This window comes from Quercus lobata, chromosome 10 (genome assembly GCF_001633185.2).
Source record: "Quercus lobata isolate SW786 chromosome 10, ValleyOak3.0 Primary Assembly, whole genome shotgun sequence".
In the NCBI taxonomy this organism is placed as follows: Eukaryota; Viridiplantae; Streptophyta; class Magnoliopsida; order Fagales; family Fagaceae; genus Quercus; species Quercus lobata.
The window spans coordinates 57937707-57957265 of NC_044913.1; the positions used below are offsets into that span (position 1 = coordinate 57937707).

A 19559-nucleotide genomic window follows, 5' to 3' on the forward strand; every position below is an offset into this window, starting at 1 on the left:
ATAGAGTATTCCATGTATAGTAGTCAATTACTGCGGAGGCTCCTTCAACTAATTAAGCCATAACAAACTAATGGAATCCATTTACTTTTTTGAAAAGGTAATACTATTTTGTTCATATGTTGTATTTGAGTATAAGCCAATAATAATAATAATAATAATAATAATAATATCATTTTGAAGAAAATATATTAAATGAAATCATTTTAAATTTTCGAAATTTTTAAAAAAACTAAACCAAAGATAATATGTAAAATTATCAATGTCATAATAATCTCTTACAAATATTTCTTTGCTATTCCTTAAATTAGGTCTTCTTGTGTTTGACAAACCATATTTGTCTTGAAGTCGTAAAGGTTTAATATTGTTTGGATTATATGGTGAGATGAATTTATCAAACACTTGCCTCCAAGGTTGGCCACATATCCACTTGATGGACTTACATATTTTTGCCATTAGAAAGGGGTTAATTCACAAATTTTATTTTATTAAAATATTAACATCATTAAAAGAAAAGGAAAAAAAAAAAAAAAATCATAGTGTACTCTACGAAGTAAAGTAATTTGTTCAATGTTTAGTAAGTCCAGAATGTAGAATTAGCGAAGGCGCCTACATTTTTTTAGGCTGCAAGGTTCATGTGATTGTAGGATCTATCATAAAAAATCCCTTGAGAAGCAGGTTTCTATACATAGAGCAATATAGATATATATACATAAAGCGATATATATATATATATATATGTACTTCTTTATAGTGGTTGATGTGAACTTAATGGCTGCCCACAGGTGTGATTTAGTTATGGCCGACACCGATTCAAATCGTGATTCAGGCATGGCTGAGTCCGATTCAGATGAGTACGATAGTGAGGTGGAGCTCGAGATTGCCACAGCCTACGTTCAGCTGTGTATAGAGTACGTGCAAAAGTACTACATGAAGCGACCTATGTGCACTAGTATCCTGAGTGGGAGGTCATATGTGATTGAAGTACTAGAAGGAAATCCGCAAGTGTGTTATGACATATTCTACATGGACAAGACCATTTTTAGACACTTGTGTAATGAGTTGAAGCGGTTGCACCTATTAGAGGAGGACACTGGTTGGGTTTCAGTTGAGGAGTCCGTTGGGACAGTTCTATTTATCGTCGGACACAATGCTGACTACTGGGTAGCTGCCAACCGCTTCCAACATTCTCTCAAGACCATTCAAAGGCGGTTCCGGCGTACCTTGCATGCTATCCATGCTTTGGGATGTATCATCATCTGACCCGACGTTGATGCAACTGAGCTCCCTCAATCACTTCGAGGGAATGGGAAATATTATCCATGGTTTGAGGTATGCTTTGATTTTTCTTTTTTTGGTGCTATCCATGCTTACTTATTCACACTATATTGCACATAAGTGTAATTTATTAATTACAGCTACCTATTTTTTTTACAAAAATGTGTGGGGGCTATCGATGGGACGCACATAAGTGCTTCTGCCCCATCCGGTAGGAACACCGCATTTAGAGATAGACGGAGTGATATCACCCAAAACGTGATGTGTGCATGCAACTTTGACATGCGGTTTATGTATGTGCATTTGGGATAGGAAGGGAGTGCAAATGATTCATGAGTCATACAGGACGCACTTGGACATGCCGAGTATGAGTTCCCTTGGCCGCCTAGAGGTTAAAAAAAAAAAAAAAAATTTACTGCATTTGGTTTTCGATTTGGTCATTATTGCATCTGACTTTGCATTTCCAAAGTATTTTGTAGCATATTACAGATGTGAAAAACTATTCAAAATGGGATTATGGAGTAGCAGGATGAAATTCTTGTCTATGATAATTCTCAAAAAGGGTGTGAATTTTTGTGGGTTGTGTGGTTTATATGTCATATTTTTTTAAATCTCATGTCACATATTTTATTCATGAATGTCTTTTAATGGGTTTGTTTAAATTTGGATATTTACGTTAGATCACTTAGAAATCCAAACTGAGGTCAATGAGTTTGTAACTACTTTATATTTTGTCCTTTCTGTAAAAAAACAAAAAAAAAAAAAGCTTCTATACACTGCACTTGATTGGTAGCTAGGTAATTTCATTATATCTAAACTAATTCTCTCAATACATGAACTGTGTGATTAATATTTAGCACTCTATATCATGGATAAAAGGCCGTGTAAAAGTTTGTCATCTCACTAGGGAAAGTTGCTTTCATGGAGTAGTAAGTTAAAGTCAGTCACTGCATGGTCACTCATTTTTTAAGCTGACATCAAAAAACTGTAGTGCATGCTTCGTATACATACATGTATAGATACACTTTGGTAGTAAGGAACTAGCAAGAATAGTTGTGTTGGGTAACATTAATTGGCAATGGTTATCACTCGTATTGCAGGATCGTACTACCTCGTTGACTCGGGGTACGCAATAGGCAATGCATTCCTCCCCCCACACAAGTCCACATGCTACCATGTCCAAGAGTTTCGGGGTGCAAACCGGCAACCTAGTACCCCACAAGAGTTGTTCAATTATAGGCATTCCTCATTGCGGATGGTGATTGAACGATGCTTTGGCGTCTTGAAGGCGAGGTTTCCAATCTTGACTGGAATGCACTCCTTCTCTATCTCTAGATAACGGGTGATTGTGACTGTTTGCTGTGCACTGCACAACTTTATTCGCATGTATAACCGAGCGGATGAAATGTTCCATGTGTGGGAAGGATCATTTGTGCGTAACAGCGACGCAAACCTAACAGGAGCTGCACACGTAGGCAGTGGGGGCACTAAAGAAGCTTTTAATTCTCGGGCACAACGAGCAATGTCAGAGTATCGTGATGTGATAACTGCTGCTATGTGGGCAGATTACATTGTTCAATGATTGAGCTTTTTGGGCATTATTTTATTAAAATGTGGATGACATGGAACTTTGTATAAGTCTAGATGAAGATTACTGTGTTTTGTTGTTGTTATAGGTTTGTATAACGGGGTAGTGAGCCTCTTTAATTTGGACTGCAGCGGCTCTTACTGTTGTTTTTGGTGAACTAAATGGCTGCCCATGAAGCTGGATTGTCAACATATATTAGTCACTTTTTGAATGGCTTTCACACAATTACACTACTCTCCCTCTTTTTGAAAAGCTAGATTCTATTTTGTTCCAAATACATATATCCTTTATAGGATTTTAGTGATAATACTTGTTACATTTGTTTATGTTCAAAGAAAATTAAAAAAAAAAAAAATCCTACTTAATTATGATCAATATTTTTGTCACAAAAACATTGAGTACATTATTATCAATTAAAAAAATTGTTTGCAAAAAATTAATTAGTTATTTTGCATCATCACCAAAAGTAAGAAGAATGATTTTCAAATGAAAAGATAAAATATCAAATAATAGAAACTTAAAAACAAATATGCATTAATTGATATTTAAACATAAGAAATACCTCACTTATATTAATTGACTTAGGCGAATATTGAGCCAGTTTTGCTAATAAGAGGGGAGGGCTGCTTAATTGGTTTGCCGAGGGTTGCAAAGGGACTGGTGTGTTTTGTGTGTGTATGTGAAAATGTATTATGCCTGACCCCAATGGTAAAGAATTGTAACTGAATACATGCTTTGTGTTTATGACATCTTTTTCGTTTTTCTCCTTTTTGTAGGTATCACTACTCCATGAATCAAAGTTAATGCTTTGTTGACTCTCTTTTCTGGTTACTATAAAAATATGATTAGCTATTGTCAACGTGGTTGGAGAGAGGATGGGTAGCCTTGGATCAACAGATAATAATGGATTATTATTATTAATAAGAACTTCTTGGGTTATTTCCCAGCCTCATGATTGATGATTATGTAATGTACTGTTCTTTAATTTCTATGAATTAAACTTATTTATTATACTAAAGAATATATTGCGGGTTTAGTTACATTTTTTTCATTCCTTCGGATATCTCAGCATTATCATTTGCGAGTACGACAGAGAAGCTAAGCGTAAGTGGATATAGAGGCAATATCCTGACAATGAACGGCCTATATTCAAGTATATATACTTACTATCATCAATAATAACTTTGTCAAATAATTACTATCATCAATAGAAGAGAATTGTAACTTACAATTCTCCTATGTTCCAATAAATTATCAGTACTATAAAAGTACCATTAAGCCAATAACATACTATTGTAAGAATCAAGAGTCAGCCCGATACATATTGTATACACTAGCAAAATGGATGACTCAAGATTGTCTAAAAATATTACACAGTGCATCAAGTTCAAAAGGAGTTAGTAGTACATAATAAGATAATATGATTACATAGTAGGAATTAACACATCATCATAACAGTTTGGTTTACAAAATCGTCATAGTTAGCAGTAGTGCAAGCGCGGTGAAAAACAAACACCAAGCAATGAACCTAATCTTCACCATTTTCTTTGGTTGGTCTGAGGGGTGGACCTTGTCATGTATGACCCTCAATTCCTCTCGCAATACACATAGCTCTTCTTGTAGTTGTTGGAAATCCTCCGCATATGACAATGGCGTCTTCAAGGGAATACACCATTGAAAAAACCGACACGTGTCCTTTGGGCAACATTGGAAAAGCCTGTACCGGTTCTCATTTCGCTTATCCGAAATCTTCACACTTGCTTTCAAACCACAAAAATAGTTGCAATTTTGGAATCGAAGGCCATCGTCAATATCGTCATGCATTGTGTCTGACATCTGCGAGAAGAAGCCACAAGCCTACTCACTTACACATTACAAAACGTAATCAACACTATTAAACAACCATTTGAACATGCTATCCATTCGTGCAACAAACACTATAGTAACATATCCAAGCAGCCCAATTGAGGAATCCATGTCGTTACTACTGATTAGTCCGATTTTTATTTTGTTACTTAATAAACATTGTAGCTAAGACCTAATTGAACCCATTCTACATTTTAGCACCTTATATATATATATATATAGACAACGCAATCACAAGAAGGTTAATTTTTTTTTTCCCTAATCAACAACATTATCATTCAACAAGCGAAACAAAGGCTGTCAGCTTTACAAGCATCAACAATCACTGCTGGGATACAATACATATTGAAACAACATGCTCCACAACATCTAAATGCAAACTTTGCAGCCACATGGGCAGCAGTATTGCAACATCTCCTAACACAACTAAACTTACAATTCAGAAACAGTTTATGCAGATCAAGTATATTACTAATAGTAATAGCAATGGACCAATCAGGCTGCATTACCTGTGTGGTTAGGGAATGAAAACAGTACTTAGCATCAGCTCACAGGAAGGTTATTCAAAGAGATTCCCTTATTATATACACCTGACTCGGGAATGTGGGGGCAACTAAGAATTAAGATGGATATAATTACTCTAATACTTTGGTAAACAGAAGCTATTATGGCTACAAACTTTCAAAATTTTTTCTAGCACAACCACTATTCACAGAACCCAAACAGAGAAAACCGACAGTACTGAAATCTACAAATCAGCCTCAGAGAGACATCATATCAAGTTGAACGTGTATACTATATTAAGTGAAAAACCAAAAACAGTAGATTTTGTGCATTATTCATTAATTCTATATGCAGGTATTAGCCAAACATTGAGAGTACCAATTACCAACAATAAAAAGCTACAATCTTGATACATTATAATGAGGAAATCAACATTGGCAATAAATAAAAACAAGTTGTTTTGTATATAACAAAGTAAGGAGAAACGAATCATGAGGTAAAATCCGTGCGAAAAGTAGATGTTGTGCATCTTTGTATGTGCAGCCATCGCTAAGTAGTATTCTATATGCTGAGCATCAGCTAAACAAAAGAACACTAGATGCTGAGCATTATTCTATATGCAGCAAATAGCCAAACAAGGAGTCCTAACTATAAAAAGCTACAATTAACATGAAGTTTTGAATACAACATATGACATAAAGAATCAAAACAATTAACACAGAGAGAGCTATAAAGGAAAACCAACCAAACGGGCTCCAAACCTCACAAAACCTTTGTTTTGCTCACTATAATTGAGGAACACATTATATCCATCATATCCAAATTGAATTCAACATAATTCAGTAAAACCTGTCACAAATTCATGAGTAATTAAACTACACCCAATCAACTAAAACTAACAGTACAAATTCACAAATGAAACTAATAATCAGCTACGGAGAATTTCATATTAGCTTAAAAATCACACTCAAAAGACCCTCAAATTTCAAACAGCAAGCAAGTAACATTGGAGTTTGGTTGCTATGAAGCCCTAGGAATAACCACAACAAATTATTAATATATAGAGTTCTCAGATTTGTTAGAATTTTTTTTCTTTTTTGTTTAATCTTCCGACGCTTTCTCGGCAACCAAACAGAGTGTTAAGAAAAATGGAAAATCGACTGGGTTGTAAATCAAAAATTGTTTCAACAGCAAAAGATTTTGAGAAAACCCTTCTACATTTCGAGAATGTATGGCGTGTATATTTGGATTGTAAATCAACTATTCTCTCAACAGCAAACAAAGAACTGGAAAAATGGGTTTTCCCGATTGGTGAGGAAAAACAAGGAAAAAAAAACAAAAAACAAAAAACACAAACAAGTGGAGACATCTAAGTGAAGAAGGAAATGTTCAATCTTTACACAAAAACCCATTGACAAGCAAGGTGAAAGTGAGATTTGAACCTGGATCTTCGAGTGATGGGTCGGCGGCGACAAAAGCTCGATCTCGGGCTTGATCTTCGAATGTTGACGGTGGAGATGAGATACGACGACCGTGAAGCCCAGCCGTGGATCTTCTTTGGCGTCAATGGAGATGAGGACGGCGTGGGTTTGGCTTTTTGGTGGAGATGAGATACGACGACCGTGAAGCCCAGCCGTGAATCTTCTTTGGCGTCAATGGAGATGAGGACGGCGTGGGTTTGGCTTTTTGGTGGAGATAAGATACGACGACCGTGAAGCCTAGCCGTGGATCTTCTTTGGCGTCAATGGAGATGAGGACGGCGTGGGTTTGGCTTTTTGGTTTTCTGCTCTGAGGGAAGACTGAAGAGAAAGGGATAAAGACGGAAAGAAATGGGATAAAGAAGGGATAAAAAAGGGATTACAAATTTGTTATTTAATACGGGTCAGCTTTTTTGATCAAACAAAACATACATACCAAACACATATTTTACATTTTTTGAACACTGAAAAATATTGTTTAAACTATGATACCAAACACATTTTTTTGTTTTATTCACACTAAAAACACGTTGTTCAACAACACTTTTTAAACCACAATTTTCACATCTTTTTAAACAACAATTTTTGAAAACTATAACCAAACGGGCGCCTAACCATTTACCTTCTAAACTAATGGCCTGTTTGGATGTTTAAAAAATGAGGGGGAGTAGAGTAGAGGGAGGGAGAGTAATTCAATTACCTTGTTTAGAAGTTTTTTAAGGAAGGAGGAAGAGGGGTTTGAAGGGATTTGGAGGGGTTTGGAATACCTCTAATCCCTCATTTTTAATTCCCCCAAATTGGAGAGATTTGGAGGAAGAGTAGAATAGTTAAATTATTGACTAAATGAATTCTCTAATTTACCCTTTCTAAATTAACAAAATTACAAATCATTTATATAACTAATCTTTGTTTGTTTCATGAGAAAATTTAAGCTGAATGAAAAAAATGAAAATAAATTTAAGCTGAATGAAAAAATGAAAATAGTGCAATAAATCCAATTCGAAATCAAGTTCTAAAATCACAGTAAATTATTAAAAATAAAATAACTTTTTGTTATGAGAAACATGCAGTCAACTTTTTGTTGCAAAAACGATTTGTCTGTTTCGTTCCGTGTAGTTTTAAAACCAAAATAATAATAATAATAATAATAATAATAGTAATAATAATAATAATAAAGAGAGAAAATTACAAAAGACTCTTTTCCTTTTAATATTCGTTTGTATTTTCCCGGATTTTCCGAGCAAACAAACAGAGAGAGACGTACTGAAACACGTCCCAGCAACTGTCCATTCCTTGAATCGGCGTCGGAAATCCATCTTTGGCAAACAAACTCTGGTACACAGGTCCCATGGATGGCCTTCCATCTTTAGCTTCCTTTTCTTTCTCCACCTACACTAGATAGTTCTTCTGCGCCATTCTCACTCTGTTCTTGACTTCTTGTGAAGCACCACTGGCTCCCAGTCCTGGGTTAGAGCTCCTAGATATCGGCTCAGCATCGTAACAAACTCAGAGAAAGCAACAAAGAAATAGAGAGAGAAATTCTACACTACTAATCTTTGTTTGTTTTCTGAGAAAATTAATTAACAAAGAAAACTCAGAACTTCCTGTAGAATGAGAATGTTGATTAAATAATTATTTAATCTAACAAATTAATTATACACCAATGTTGCAAGTTTATTTTCAAATAGGGGTAAATTTGTCTATTTAAATCATTTTCTCTTCTTTCTATCCTAATTTTTAAAAACATCCACACAAGAGGAAGGACTAATTACTCCCTTTTCCTTATTAATTTTAAAAACATCCAAACAAAGTAGAGGATAATCATTCCCCTCTACTCTCCTCCCATTTACTAACATTCAAACAAAGTAGAGGATAATCATCTCTCTCTCTCTCTCTCTCTCTCTCTCATAATCATTCCCCTCTACTCTCCTCCCCTTTACTGACATCCAAACAAAATAGAGGCTCTCTCTCTCTCTCTCTCTCTCTCTCTCTCTCTCTCTCTCTCTCTCTCTCCAAACAGGCCATAAACTCTTTTTCTCTTCAGTCAAGACCCAAATTATTTCCTCTACTCCACAGCACAAGCTTCGTCCCTCTTGCCTTCGTTGGTTCTCTCTCTTTGAAATCGGGGGCAATGTCAGACAGCAACAAGTCAATTTGGTGGGGGTATTTACCTGATGAGATTCTTACCCATATTTTCACTTTCCTACCTATCAAATCCATTATCATCTGTACCTCTGTCTCTAAAACCCTGGGATGCACGGACGCGGCTCCCAGGGGCGCGCACCCGCGTCCAACGCGGCGGGACGCGGCGACGCGGGAGGGACGCCGCAGACCGCGCGTCGGTGCCGCGTCGTGCCGCGTCCCGCCACGTGGCATTTACCGATTCGGCCCGACGCGGCTCAGTTCGGCGCCGATACGGCCGAAATCGGCGCCGACGCGGCCGAAATCGGGCCGACTCGGCCTGTATCGGCCGTATCGGCCTGTATCGGCCGAAACGGCCGAGTCAGGCCGAAATTCAAAAAAAAAAAAAAAAAAAAAAAAGGTGCAAACGCACCGTTTATAAATTATTAGTAAAATATTTGTTTATAAATATTAGTAAAATATTTGTTTATAAATATTTGGTTAAATATTTGTTTATAAATATTTGGTTAAATATTAGTAAAATATTTGTTTATAAATATTTGTTTATAAATATTAGTAAAATATTTTTTTATAAATTATTAGTAAAATATCTGTTTATATAATGTGAAAAAGTAAAAGTATGCTTAGCAATATATTAAACATATATTATAAAAATATTTTTAATAATTTTTTAATCGCCGAGTCCTGCCGCACCCGCACCCACCTTTTTCAAAAATTGCCGAGTCCCGCACCCGCACCCGCACCCGCACCCGAGTCCCGAAACGCACCCGTGCTTCATAGCTAAAACCTGGAAATCCCTAATCCAAAACCCTACTTTCATTTCCACCCATCTCCACCACTCCCACACCAAAAGCCAAAACCTCTTCCTCCTCTTAAACATCTCACGGAATGACAGAGAAGTGAATGCATTGCATAAAGAAGACGATGATCCTGATTTCACTGAATACACCAGCTTTGAATCCCCTTTCCATGCTCCTGCTCCAGGCTTGCACGAAGTCGTCGGTACTTGTAACGGCCTGCTATGCCTCTCCTATAGTTTACCCAATCACGCTAACGAAATCTTTCTCTGGAACCCTTCTGTGAGAAAGTTTCTCCAACTCCCTTCTCCCAATGTCACCTTCGACACACATGGTAAGTCCTGCAAGTCTTTTGGGTTTGGATTTGATCCCAAAACTAATGATTATAAAGTGGTCAGGATTCTTTCCATACTGCGTAGTTGCGACGACTTTGGAATGTCTCGATCCGTGGTCGATGTTTACTCACTCTCCACTGGTGAATGGAGAATGCTTAGTGCTTCTGCTTCTCTGCCTCCTACATGCGCTATAACTAGTCGCGGGCCACCGGCATTTGCCAATGGGGCACTGCATTGGATTGCTGTCGCAAATGATAAAAAACGGTTTGTTTTGGTGTTCGATTTGGGGGACGAGGTCTTCCGCCAAATTCTGCTGCCAGAACTTCCAAGTTATGCAGGGAAGATGATGTGGAATCATGTTTCCGCATATGGAAATTCCACTGTTGGGTTTCAAAGAGGGATAGGGATTGGTCAGATCAATATATGGGTGATGAAAGAGTATGGTGTTGCATCGTCGTGGACAAAATTTTCACATCAGTGTCCAAGTCTGGGAATGCCCTCTCCATACCCAGTTGGCTTTAGGAGGAATGGTGAGGTTATATTGCTAAATATTGGATTAGAGCTTGTCTCGTGGAATCCAGATAGCCAAGATATTAAGAATCTTGAAATTAATGGATATTTGGATACTTTTTGTGGTTCTTATGTCGAAAGTCTAGTTTTGTTTGACAAAGCCACTAAAGGTGTAGTTACATACTGAGGAAAAACAGAAAATCGGTAGGATGCTTCTCATGTTTTTTTATATTCTTTTTATGATTTTTCATTTTGTTCTTTATGTATACTCGAATTAAGTTGATCATACTTGCGTATTGATTATCTTAATGGCTTTATCTTCAAGATAAATAGCTTATCAAGGTTGTGGTCACTCTCTATTATATTGAGATGATAGTTTAGTGCATAGCATGTATACTTAGAATTGTTTGTCCTCATTTCAAAATTTCTTTAATATAATCATTTATTACTTATAAAATAATGCACTTATAGTTCTTAAATTATTGCAGGACCTCATGCAATCATGGTTATTGATGAGCTCTAAATGAGACATTAATTCAGCAAAACAAAATATTCAACAAAGCTCTTTGATGTTGTATAGTTTCTTATAACTGAATTAACCTATTATGTCGAAATGGCTTGAAGTAGTATTATGTTAAACTCCTTTTGTGGCTACACCATTGTTATATTAGTATTTTTTGATGATTCGCAGTTTGGTTTCACAGTTTGGTTTCAGTGTATTCACTGAAATGATTAAGTATTTAATTTTGCCTACCATGCTTGCATTACGATGAAGATGCTTGTCATTGTTGTGTGTGTAAACATGGATATACTGTCCAGTTGTGTTAAATGTCTTTTTCCTTAGACAACTAGATTTTTGTTGTACCTGTCTAAAGAGGTCTAAAAGTCATTATTGATAAAAAGTTAAAAGGACAGGGAAGAAAAGGGGGGTGGGGTGACAATTGCATATTACATATTACCATCTAATAAGGGTTCTTTCGGAATTCACTTTAAATAGTTGCATTTGTTCTTTAATTTTTTTTTTGGTGGACATCCTACAATGATAACAAGTTTTAAGAGATAAAACACCCATCAAAAAAGTTTTAAGAGATAAATCTGATGGAATTAATGATTGATCCTGCAGACCTTAGTTGAAACATTGAATTAAAGACCACATTCTATGCATATGAACCGAAGACAAAGATTCACATGGCTTTCTTTCAGGACTATACATTTGTACATTTCCTAAGAAGTAGGGGAGAGGCCCCAACTTAGTGAGTTTGACTGTGGGAATTCTAGTCTTTGTTAAAAATAATATTGGTAATTAAAAACTGCATCAGTTGGTTTTAGTCTTTCAGTTGCAAGAGCATAGGCTTTTGACCAAGTAGGGAATTAAAGTGATTGCAAGCGTAAGCCCAAGAGAATTGAGACAGGGTTGTGTGGTGGATGTACAAGTTTTGTCGCTAGTGGCAGGTAACTTATTTTCATTTGATTTCTACTAATAATTGGTTGAATTGCTTTGGAACTGTAATAGATCTTCTATAGTTGCTAAGGAGCAAAAGAAAAAACCTACACTTCCACCTATTTGCCTACATGCTGATGATGTAACCTTTAAGGAATATGTTAATGAGTGGTGCATTTGAAAGTAGCAAAAGCTACTAAGCAAGTATTAAAGCTTTAATTTGGTCGATTACAATAAAAAAACTCAACATTGAGATAACATAGAGGCTAAAGATTTGTGGGTTTCAATAGTTTATAGAAAAAAAAGTTTTTTCTCATCGAATAAGAGATTTATGATTCGATCATTTGCTTGCACACAAAAAATCAATCGATGTCTCCATCTAATAATAAAAAGTAATTATAAGAAACTAACCTAATATGTTGAAACTTAAAACTAACTCTAAAAAAAAAAAAGAACTTCATTAAATTCTAAACTATGGAATTTTTCCCAAAAAAAGAAAAAAAAAAACTCTTAAAGATCTCATATGACTTTTGAGTTTTAAGTCAAGACCCAAATTATTTCCTCCACTCCACGCTCAACAGACGCTACACTTTATCTCAAAAAAAAAAAAAAAAAAAAAAGGCGCCCCACAAGCGCATAAACAAGCTTCGCCCCTCACAATACGTTTGGAGAGAATATGAGCAAAAGCAGAGAGCTTTCGAGAGAGGAGGAAGCCGAACTGTCCAGGAGCAAGAAAAAGGTTAAGGAAGGGCACCATGCTGATTTTAATGAGGATTTACATGAGAATGGACTTTTGTAGGGAGGTTCGAGCTCGTGGGGGGCTGAAAAGAAAACTTTTAAGGATAAATTGGTAGGAGAGATTCCAGGAGCCTATGCCAAGGCTTTTGACTTCTCGGACCTTATGGACATGGAGGCGGATTCAGATGAGGAGGTGGAGGAGCTACGTGAGGGGCTAGCAGCGGTGAAACTTACGAGAAAGACCAAGCTCCGTATTAGGAAACCTTGGACAAATGCGTTGATCATTAAGATGTATGGCAAAGCTTTTAGTCTTGGTGTTATGCAGAGTAGGCTCAACTTGTTATGGAAACCGGCAGGGTCTTTGGACTGTGTTGATCTTGGTAAAGAGTTTTATTCAATTAGATTCTCGTTGAAAGAAGACATGGATGCAGTTCTTAAAAATGGACCTTGGTTCATTGCGGGACATTTTCTATCCATCAGGCCATGGGAGCCTTTCTTCAAACCGGATTGCGCTATTGTTTCGTCCATCGCAGTCTGGGTTAGACTTCACCCATTACCTATGGAGCTGTATGAGGCGGAAGTGCTTAAACAAATTGGTGAAGCTATTGGGAGAGTTCTTCGGATTGACTCGAATACTGCCATGGAAGCTAGAGGGAGGTTTGCGAGGCTTTGTATTCAACTAGATATTACTAAGCCGCTTATTAACACTGTGCTTATTGGAAGATTCGAACAGCCTATGATTTACGAAGGGATTCATAGCCTTTGTTTTTCATGCGGGAGGATTGGGCATAGGAAGGAAGCTTGCCCGCTCACCATTAAAAAACCAGAGGCGCCGGCGGAAGGTGGCCCGATTGGCTGTGGTGTAGAGAAGGGTTCGTACCAAGGAGCGTATCAGCGTGGCATGCATGATCCGCACAGCTTTGGCACAGGTAGTGGAACCTCGAATGACAGAGGTGCTGACACTAAGGAGGACATACGGGCCTTGGATGCTTGTGGCACGTAGAAAACCTGTGCAGAAACGAACAAATGTTACAGGTAATTCTCAGGACCACGTTAAGCATGGATTGGGCCAGTCCGTTAACGGGCTTAGGAATGAGCCGAATGGAAATGCATGGGGCTGGCTAGATAGAAACAGGAGAAGTAAGGCTAATGGGCCTTTGAATGTGGGCCGAGAACCAGCTTTTGGTTTAAAGAAGGTAGACCACTTTGCGGAGACCCAGTCCAACCCTTTTGTCAAGGGTAAAAAGGATCTCGCGAGAAACAGGGCAGCTAAATGGGCGTCTAAGCCAGTTACAGATGTGGGTAAAGAAATCCCTTACAAAAGCTCAGTTGGGGTTTTGCTGAGTAAGGAAAGTGAGGGTGACTATTCCGATGAGTTGTTTCATTTCGCAACTAATGGCCGATCTGAGGTGGGGTTTCAAGCTTATCGTCAATGTAGCGGAGTGCTCGGAGGTGGTTCTGCTAGCTCAAGGGATGGGTTAGCCCGAAGGGAAGCTGGCGCTAGTGTGGAGAGCGCTATGGCCGTGGACGGCGATCAGTATAAGGGTGGCGGCCATCCAATTATTATCAGTAAGGTGCGAAATAATCCCTGCGGAGATGCTATTGGAGCCGAGAATACCCATATCTGCAATGGTGAGTCGGTGCTTTCCGAAGACCATGCTTGCGACCGGGGTGAAGGAATTGTTGTTGGGAATAGTGGAGCAACTGAAGACTCTGTGTTCAGGGGACAGAAGAACATAGGCGAGGATGGAATGGATGGATTGGAGTTTGAGGAGGGATGTGGAGAGCTTGGGTCCACTGATTGATTGTGTGATCCTTTTTCTATTTTTATTTAGTTGTTAGTCATGAATGTTATAGTGTGGAATTGTAGAGGCGTTCTGAAGCCTAATTTTCAAAGGCATGTTAGGGAGCTGGCTAGGGCTCATAATCCTTCTATTTTTGTAGTCATGGAAACTCGGGTTGGGGGAGGCAGAGCAAGGGAGATTATTGATCGTCTTCCTTTTGATGGTGCCATTCTTGCAGAGACAATCGGATTTGCTGGTGGCATTTGGCTTTTGTGGAACTCAGACAGAGTAGTGGTAGAGCAACTCGCGAGCACGGAACAAGAAATTCATGTCGAAGTAAAGGTATTACCTTCCAACTTTTCTTGGATTTTTTTTACTGTGTATGCTAGTCCTAGAACTGTGGAAAGGCAAGTGTTGTGGGACAATCTTAGTAGAGTTGCTGGTTTGCATAGTAAGCCTTGGATTATTGCGGGTGATTTCAATGAACCCCTAGCTGAAGTTGATAAGTTTGGGGGAAGACCAGTTAGCATAAATAGATCTCTTCTTTTTAAGGATTGTTTGGATAAATGTAACATGGTGGATATGGGGTTTAGTGGGCCGAGATACACTTGGACGAATAGAAGGGAGATTAGTAGTCTTATTCAAGAGAGAATTGGTAGATTTTTTATGAACCCAAGCTGGTGTCTGCTTTACCCGGATGCTAAAGTGACGCACCTGACTAGGTGTCATTCGGACCATTGTCCTGTTTTGTTGGAAACTAACCCTAGTAGGCAGATGCATCTCACCGGACCCTTTAAATTCCAATCCTTTTGGTTGTCTGATCCTTCTTTTCCCAATGTGGTAAAGCAAGCTTGGCAACACCCTAGGAAGCTTAATGAAGCAATTGAAGTGTTTTCCAGGCAGGCCAGTTTATGGAACAAGAATCATTTTGGAAATATTTTTCAGAAAAAGAAAAGGGTTTTGGCCCGGCTTGATGGGGTGCAAAGGGCTTTGGCTAGCCAGCCGTCTGTCTCTTTAGTAACGCTGGAGAACCAGCTGATTAGGGAGTTAGATGTTGTGCTAGAGCAAGAAAGGGATCTTTAGGCTCTCAAATCTAGAATTAATTGGATGATTTTGGGAGATAGGAACACTTCTTTTTATCACGTGTCAGCTCTAGCTCGTAGGAAGCGAAATTTGATCACTGCTATAAAGAATGATGCTGGGGAATGGTTGTCTAAGGAAAGAGAGGTTGCAAATCATATCCGAGAAGGATTCATTAATATTTACACTACACCTCAGGAGGCAGCAACCTATGATTTCAAGTATAATTTGCAGTGGCAGACTAAGCTCTTATGTGAAGAGAAGAACAATATTAGCCACTTGGTGACAGAGGAGGAAATTAGAGCTGCTCTTTGGTCTCTAAAAGCTTTCAAAGCCCCCGGTCCTGATGGGTTACACGCCGGTTTCTTCCAAAGATTCTGGCTTGTGGTGGGAAGGTCGGTTAGTGAGGAGGTAGCTGCTGTTTTCAGAGAGAAGAAAATTCCGGACTACATGAACAGTACCAACATTGTGCTTATTTCGAAGTCCCAAGGACCAGAATCCATCGGTAGTTATCGCCCTATAAGTCTGTGCAATACAGTGTACAAGATAGTGTCCAAGATTTTGGTTGGAAGAATTAGACCTCCGCTAGATCAGCTTGTTTCTCCTTGCCAAACGGCTTTTGTTCCTGGTCGGAGGGGAGTGGACAATGTGATAGTTGTGCAGGAGATCATCCATACCATGGGGAGAATGAAGGGAAAAGGTGGTTATATGGCTCTAAAAATTGATTTAGAAAAAGCGTATGATAAGCTCGAATGGGGATTCATAAGGGGTATGTTGATTAGATATAATTTTCCGGATAACCTCATTGAGATCATAATGAGTTGCATATCATCTGTTTCGACTTCTCTTCTTTTTAATGGAGGGAGACTTGAACCTTTCAAGCCGTCGAGAGGTATAAGGTAGGGAGATCTGCTATCCCCTTATATCTTTATTCTTTGTATGGAATTCTTAAGCCAGCTTATCCAAGAAAAGTGTGAGGCTAAGGTTTGGTGCCCGGTAAAGGCATCTAGGAGTGGTCCATCCTTTTCTCATCTCTTTTTTGCCGATGATTTAGTTCTTTTTGCCAAGGCTAATGCAGATAATTGTAGCGCCATTAGAGAGGTTCTTGACACCTTTTGTAAGTGTTCCGGGCAAACAGTAAGTGACTCTAAATCCAGGGTATATTTTTCTCCGAATGTTGATCATGATGATAGGGAGGCTTTTAGTGATATTCTCGGCTTCCATCAAACGGAATGCTTGGGAAAATACTTAGGCTTTCCCATCAAGCACCAAGGAAACAATAGCCAGGACTTCGGGTTTGTGTTGGATAGGGTGAAGAGTAAATTGGCAAGGTGGAAGGCCAACCTCCTATCAATGGCTGGGAGGGCAGTCTTGATTCAAGCCTTTTCTTCAGCTGTTCCAGCTTATATAATGCAAAGTAACTTGCTGCCTAGTAAGGTTTTGGATGGTATTGATCGGGTAAATAGAAACTTCTTGTGGGGATCGACCGAGAATAAGGGGAAAATGCATTGGGTGGGCTGGAAGAAGGTTACAAGACCTAAAGATGAAGGGGGTCTGGGGATTCAAACAGCTAAAGGTAGGAATACAGCTCTTCTAGCAAAGTTGAATTGGAGGTTCCACACCGAAGATAAGGCCCCTTGGGCCAAGGTCCTTAGAATGAAATATTGTAGCCCTCAGAGACTAAATTCAAGAAATGCAAGCAAGCTGCTTAGCTCCAGAATTTGGAAGGGAATGTTGCGAGGTGAAGAAATTTTCAAGAAAGGGGTTAAATGGTTGCCGGGTTTTGAAAGTAAGTTGGAGGTTTGGAATGATAATTGGACTAGCTTTGGCCCTTTAAGGAGTACTATCCAGGGGCCTTTGTCTAGAGAAAATGCCAACTTGAAGATAAAGGATGTAGTGGATTCGACGGGCAGGTGGGATTGGTCTTCTTTTCAAATGATCTTCCCGGATGAGATTCTTAGAGACATTATGGCCACCCCTATTCCTTTCTCTTCCAGATTTGAAGACAGGATGGCCTGGAAGTACTCGGCCAATGGTGATTTTGATCTTAAAAGTGCGTACTTGCTTGCTACGGACAATAGGGGGGATGCTCCTTTTAAAGGTCAGTGGATTTGGAAGTTAAAAATTCTGCCCAGAATTCAAATGTTCGTTTGGAAATGTATGCATCATAGTGTTGGGGTCAATCAGTGTTTGGTGGATAGAGGGTTGCTAATGGAGGCCTGCTGCCCTCGGTGTCATGGTGAAGTAGAATCCATTTTGCATATGTTACGTGGCTGCCCTTTTAGTAGATCGGTGTGGAATCATTTAGGTGGCTGTGTGAATAACTCTATTTTCTTCTCCATGAGCATCCAGGATTGGCTTTTCTCTAATGCCACATCTAAAATCCAGCACAACTCGGGTCCTCTGCCATGGAGTCTTGTGTTTCTGTTCAGTCTTTGGCTGCTTTGGAAAGATAGGAACCTGTGTGTCTTCAAGCATAAAAATCCTAATCCCAATTTGAACAAAGACATTATAGATCGGGCTACTGAGTTTTTCTTTTGTGCTTACAATGGCCTGGTTACTAAAAGAATGATTACGAAGAACATCAGATGGGAGAAACCGAGGGCTGGTTGGCTCACTTTGAATACTGATGGGTCGGCAGCAAGTAGTTCTAGTCCAGCGGGGGGAGGTGGGCTTGTTAGAGATGAAAACGGAGATGGGGTAAAGGGTTTTGCAAGGAGGATTGGGAGTACTTCTAGCTACTTAGCAGAATTATGGGCCCTCCGGGATGGTTTGCAGCTGTGCTTACAAATTCATGCTCATTCGGTTGTCATTGAGGTAGATGCTAAAGCCATTGTGGAGACTTTCAACTCTCCAACTCTCCCTAGTTCTTGTGTATCTCCTATCATGGATGAATGCAGACACATAGCCAATCAGATTCCTCAGGTCAGGTTTAGACATATCTATAGAGAGGCCAACAGGTGTGCTGACTTTCTAGCTAGACTTGGCTCTTTGCTTGAAATTGGTTTTTCTGTTTTTATCAGTTCGCCTGTGGACTTATTTCCCTTCCTGGAGGCTGATGCCAATGGAGTGTATGTGAACAGGAGGTGTCCTGTTTTGTTGTTGGCTGTTTAGTGTTTTATGAACTTTCCTTTTTACCAAAAAAAAAAAAGCTTCGCCCCTCTTGCATTCGTTAGTTCTCTTCTCTCTCTCTGAAATCGGGGCAATGTCAGATAGCAACAAGTCAGTTCGATGGGGTGTAGGAGGCAAAATTTTAAGCCAATTATAAAATGTCACATCAGAATTTAATGGCAAATTCTGAATTAATGTCATTAAATTAATTAAATCAAATGATGACATGTGTCATCCAAATTGGCATCACATTGGCATATCAAAATTTGCCATGTGTCATTTGGCCCACAAGATAAAGATAAATTTCCTATTCAAAATTTATGGATAATTATCTTTATTAAAGTAAATAATAAATAAAATAAAGATAAATTTTCTACTCAAAATTGGTAGATAATTATCTTTATAGAGATAATTATTTATCTTTGTTGATTATTATCTTTATCAAAATATGATATTTATCAAAATAGATAAATAAAGATAATTATCTCTAAGAAGAATTTGGGCCAATCAAACGTCTACTACATACTTTCAAGTATATCAATTCGAAGTGGAGCTTATCCTCTAAAATCACTATAAATAGAGTACATCCCTTCTCATTTTCAACACCAAGTTTTCAAGAGGCCTAAGTTCTGGAGAAATTCCGTCTCAAGAACTTGAAGAACATTCGAAGAACTTGAAGAACATTCGAAGAGCTTGAAGAACTTGAAGGACAATAAATCTCTAATAAGCTTGAAACTAGAGATTTATTGTAAAGGCCAATCAATCCATCTTCCAATCAAAATCAAGAAAATTCTTGTTTGAGTCAAATTCAATGAAGATAGAATCAGAGGGTATTCTTTTATAAAAGAATCAAAAGAGAGATGGTACTCATACATCAATACAAATTTATATTTGCAAACCTATTTCTTTT

At 38.4% G+C, this 19559-nt stretch overlaps 2 protein-coding genes across 2 annotated transcripts; both read left to right on the top strand.

Moving 5' to 3' along the window:
* Positions 1-8812: 8812 nt before the first annotated feature.
* Positions 8813-11465, top strand: LOC115963166 (F-box protein CPR1-like). Its single transcript, XM_031082063.1, has 2 exons — positions 8813-8958; positions 9641-11465. Exons 1-2 carry the CDS (start codon positions 8843-8845, stop codon positions 10680-10682), a joined length of 1158 nt encoding a protein of 385 aa, XP_030937923.1. The 5' UTR covers positions 8813-8842; the 3' UTR covers positions 10683-11465.
* A 3053-nt stretch (positions 11466-14518) lies between these two features.
* LOC115965067 lies at positions 14519-15541 on the top strand. The gene has a single exon (XM_031084271.1). The coding sequence runs from the start codon at positions 14519-14521 to the stop codon at positions 15539-15541; it is 1023 nt and encodes a 340-aa protein (XP_030940131.1).
* The last annotated feature ends 4018 nt before the right edge of the window (positions 15542-19559 follow it).

What these genes read in the sequence shown, in the direction of transcription:
- LOC115963166 (XM_031082063.1), top strand. Translation starts at nt 8,843, where the DNA reads ATGTCAGACAGCAACAAGTCAATTTGGTGGGGGTATTTACCTGATGAG. An exon ending in TGTACCTCTGTCTCTAAAAC is followed by an intron (nt 8,959 to 9,640) that starts CCTGGGATGCAC and finishes CATAGCTAAAAC; the next exon opens with CTGGAAATCCCTAATCCAAA.
- LOC115965067 (XM_031084271.1), top strand. Translation starts at nt 14,519, where the DNA reads ATGAATGTTATAGTGTGGAATTGTAGAGGCGTTCTGAAGCCTAATTTT.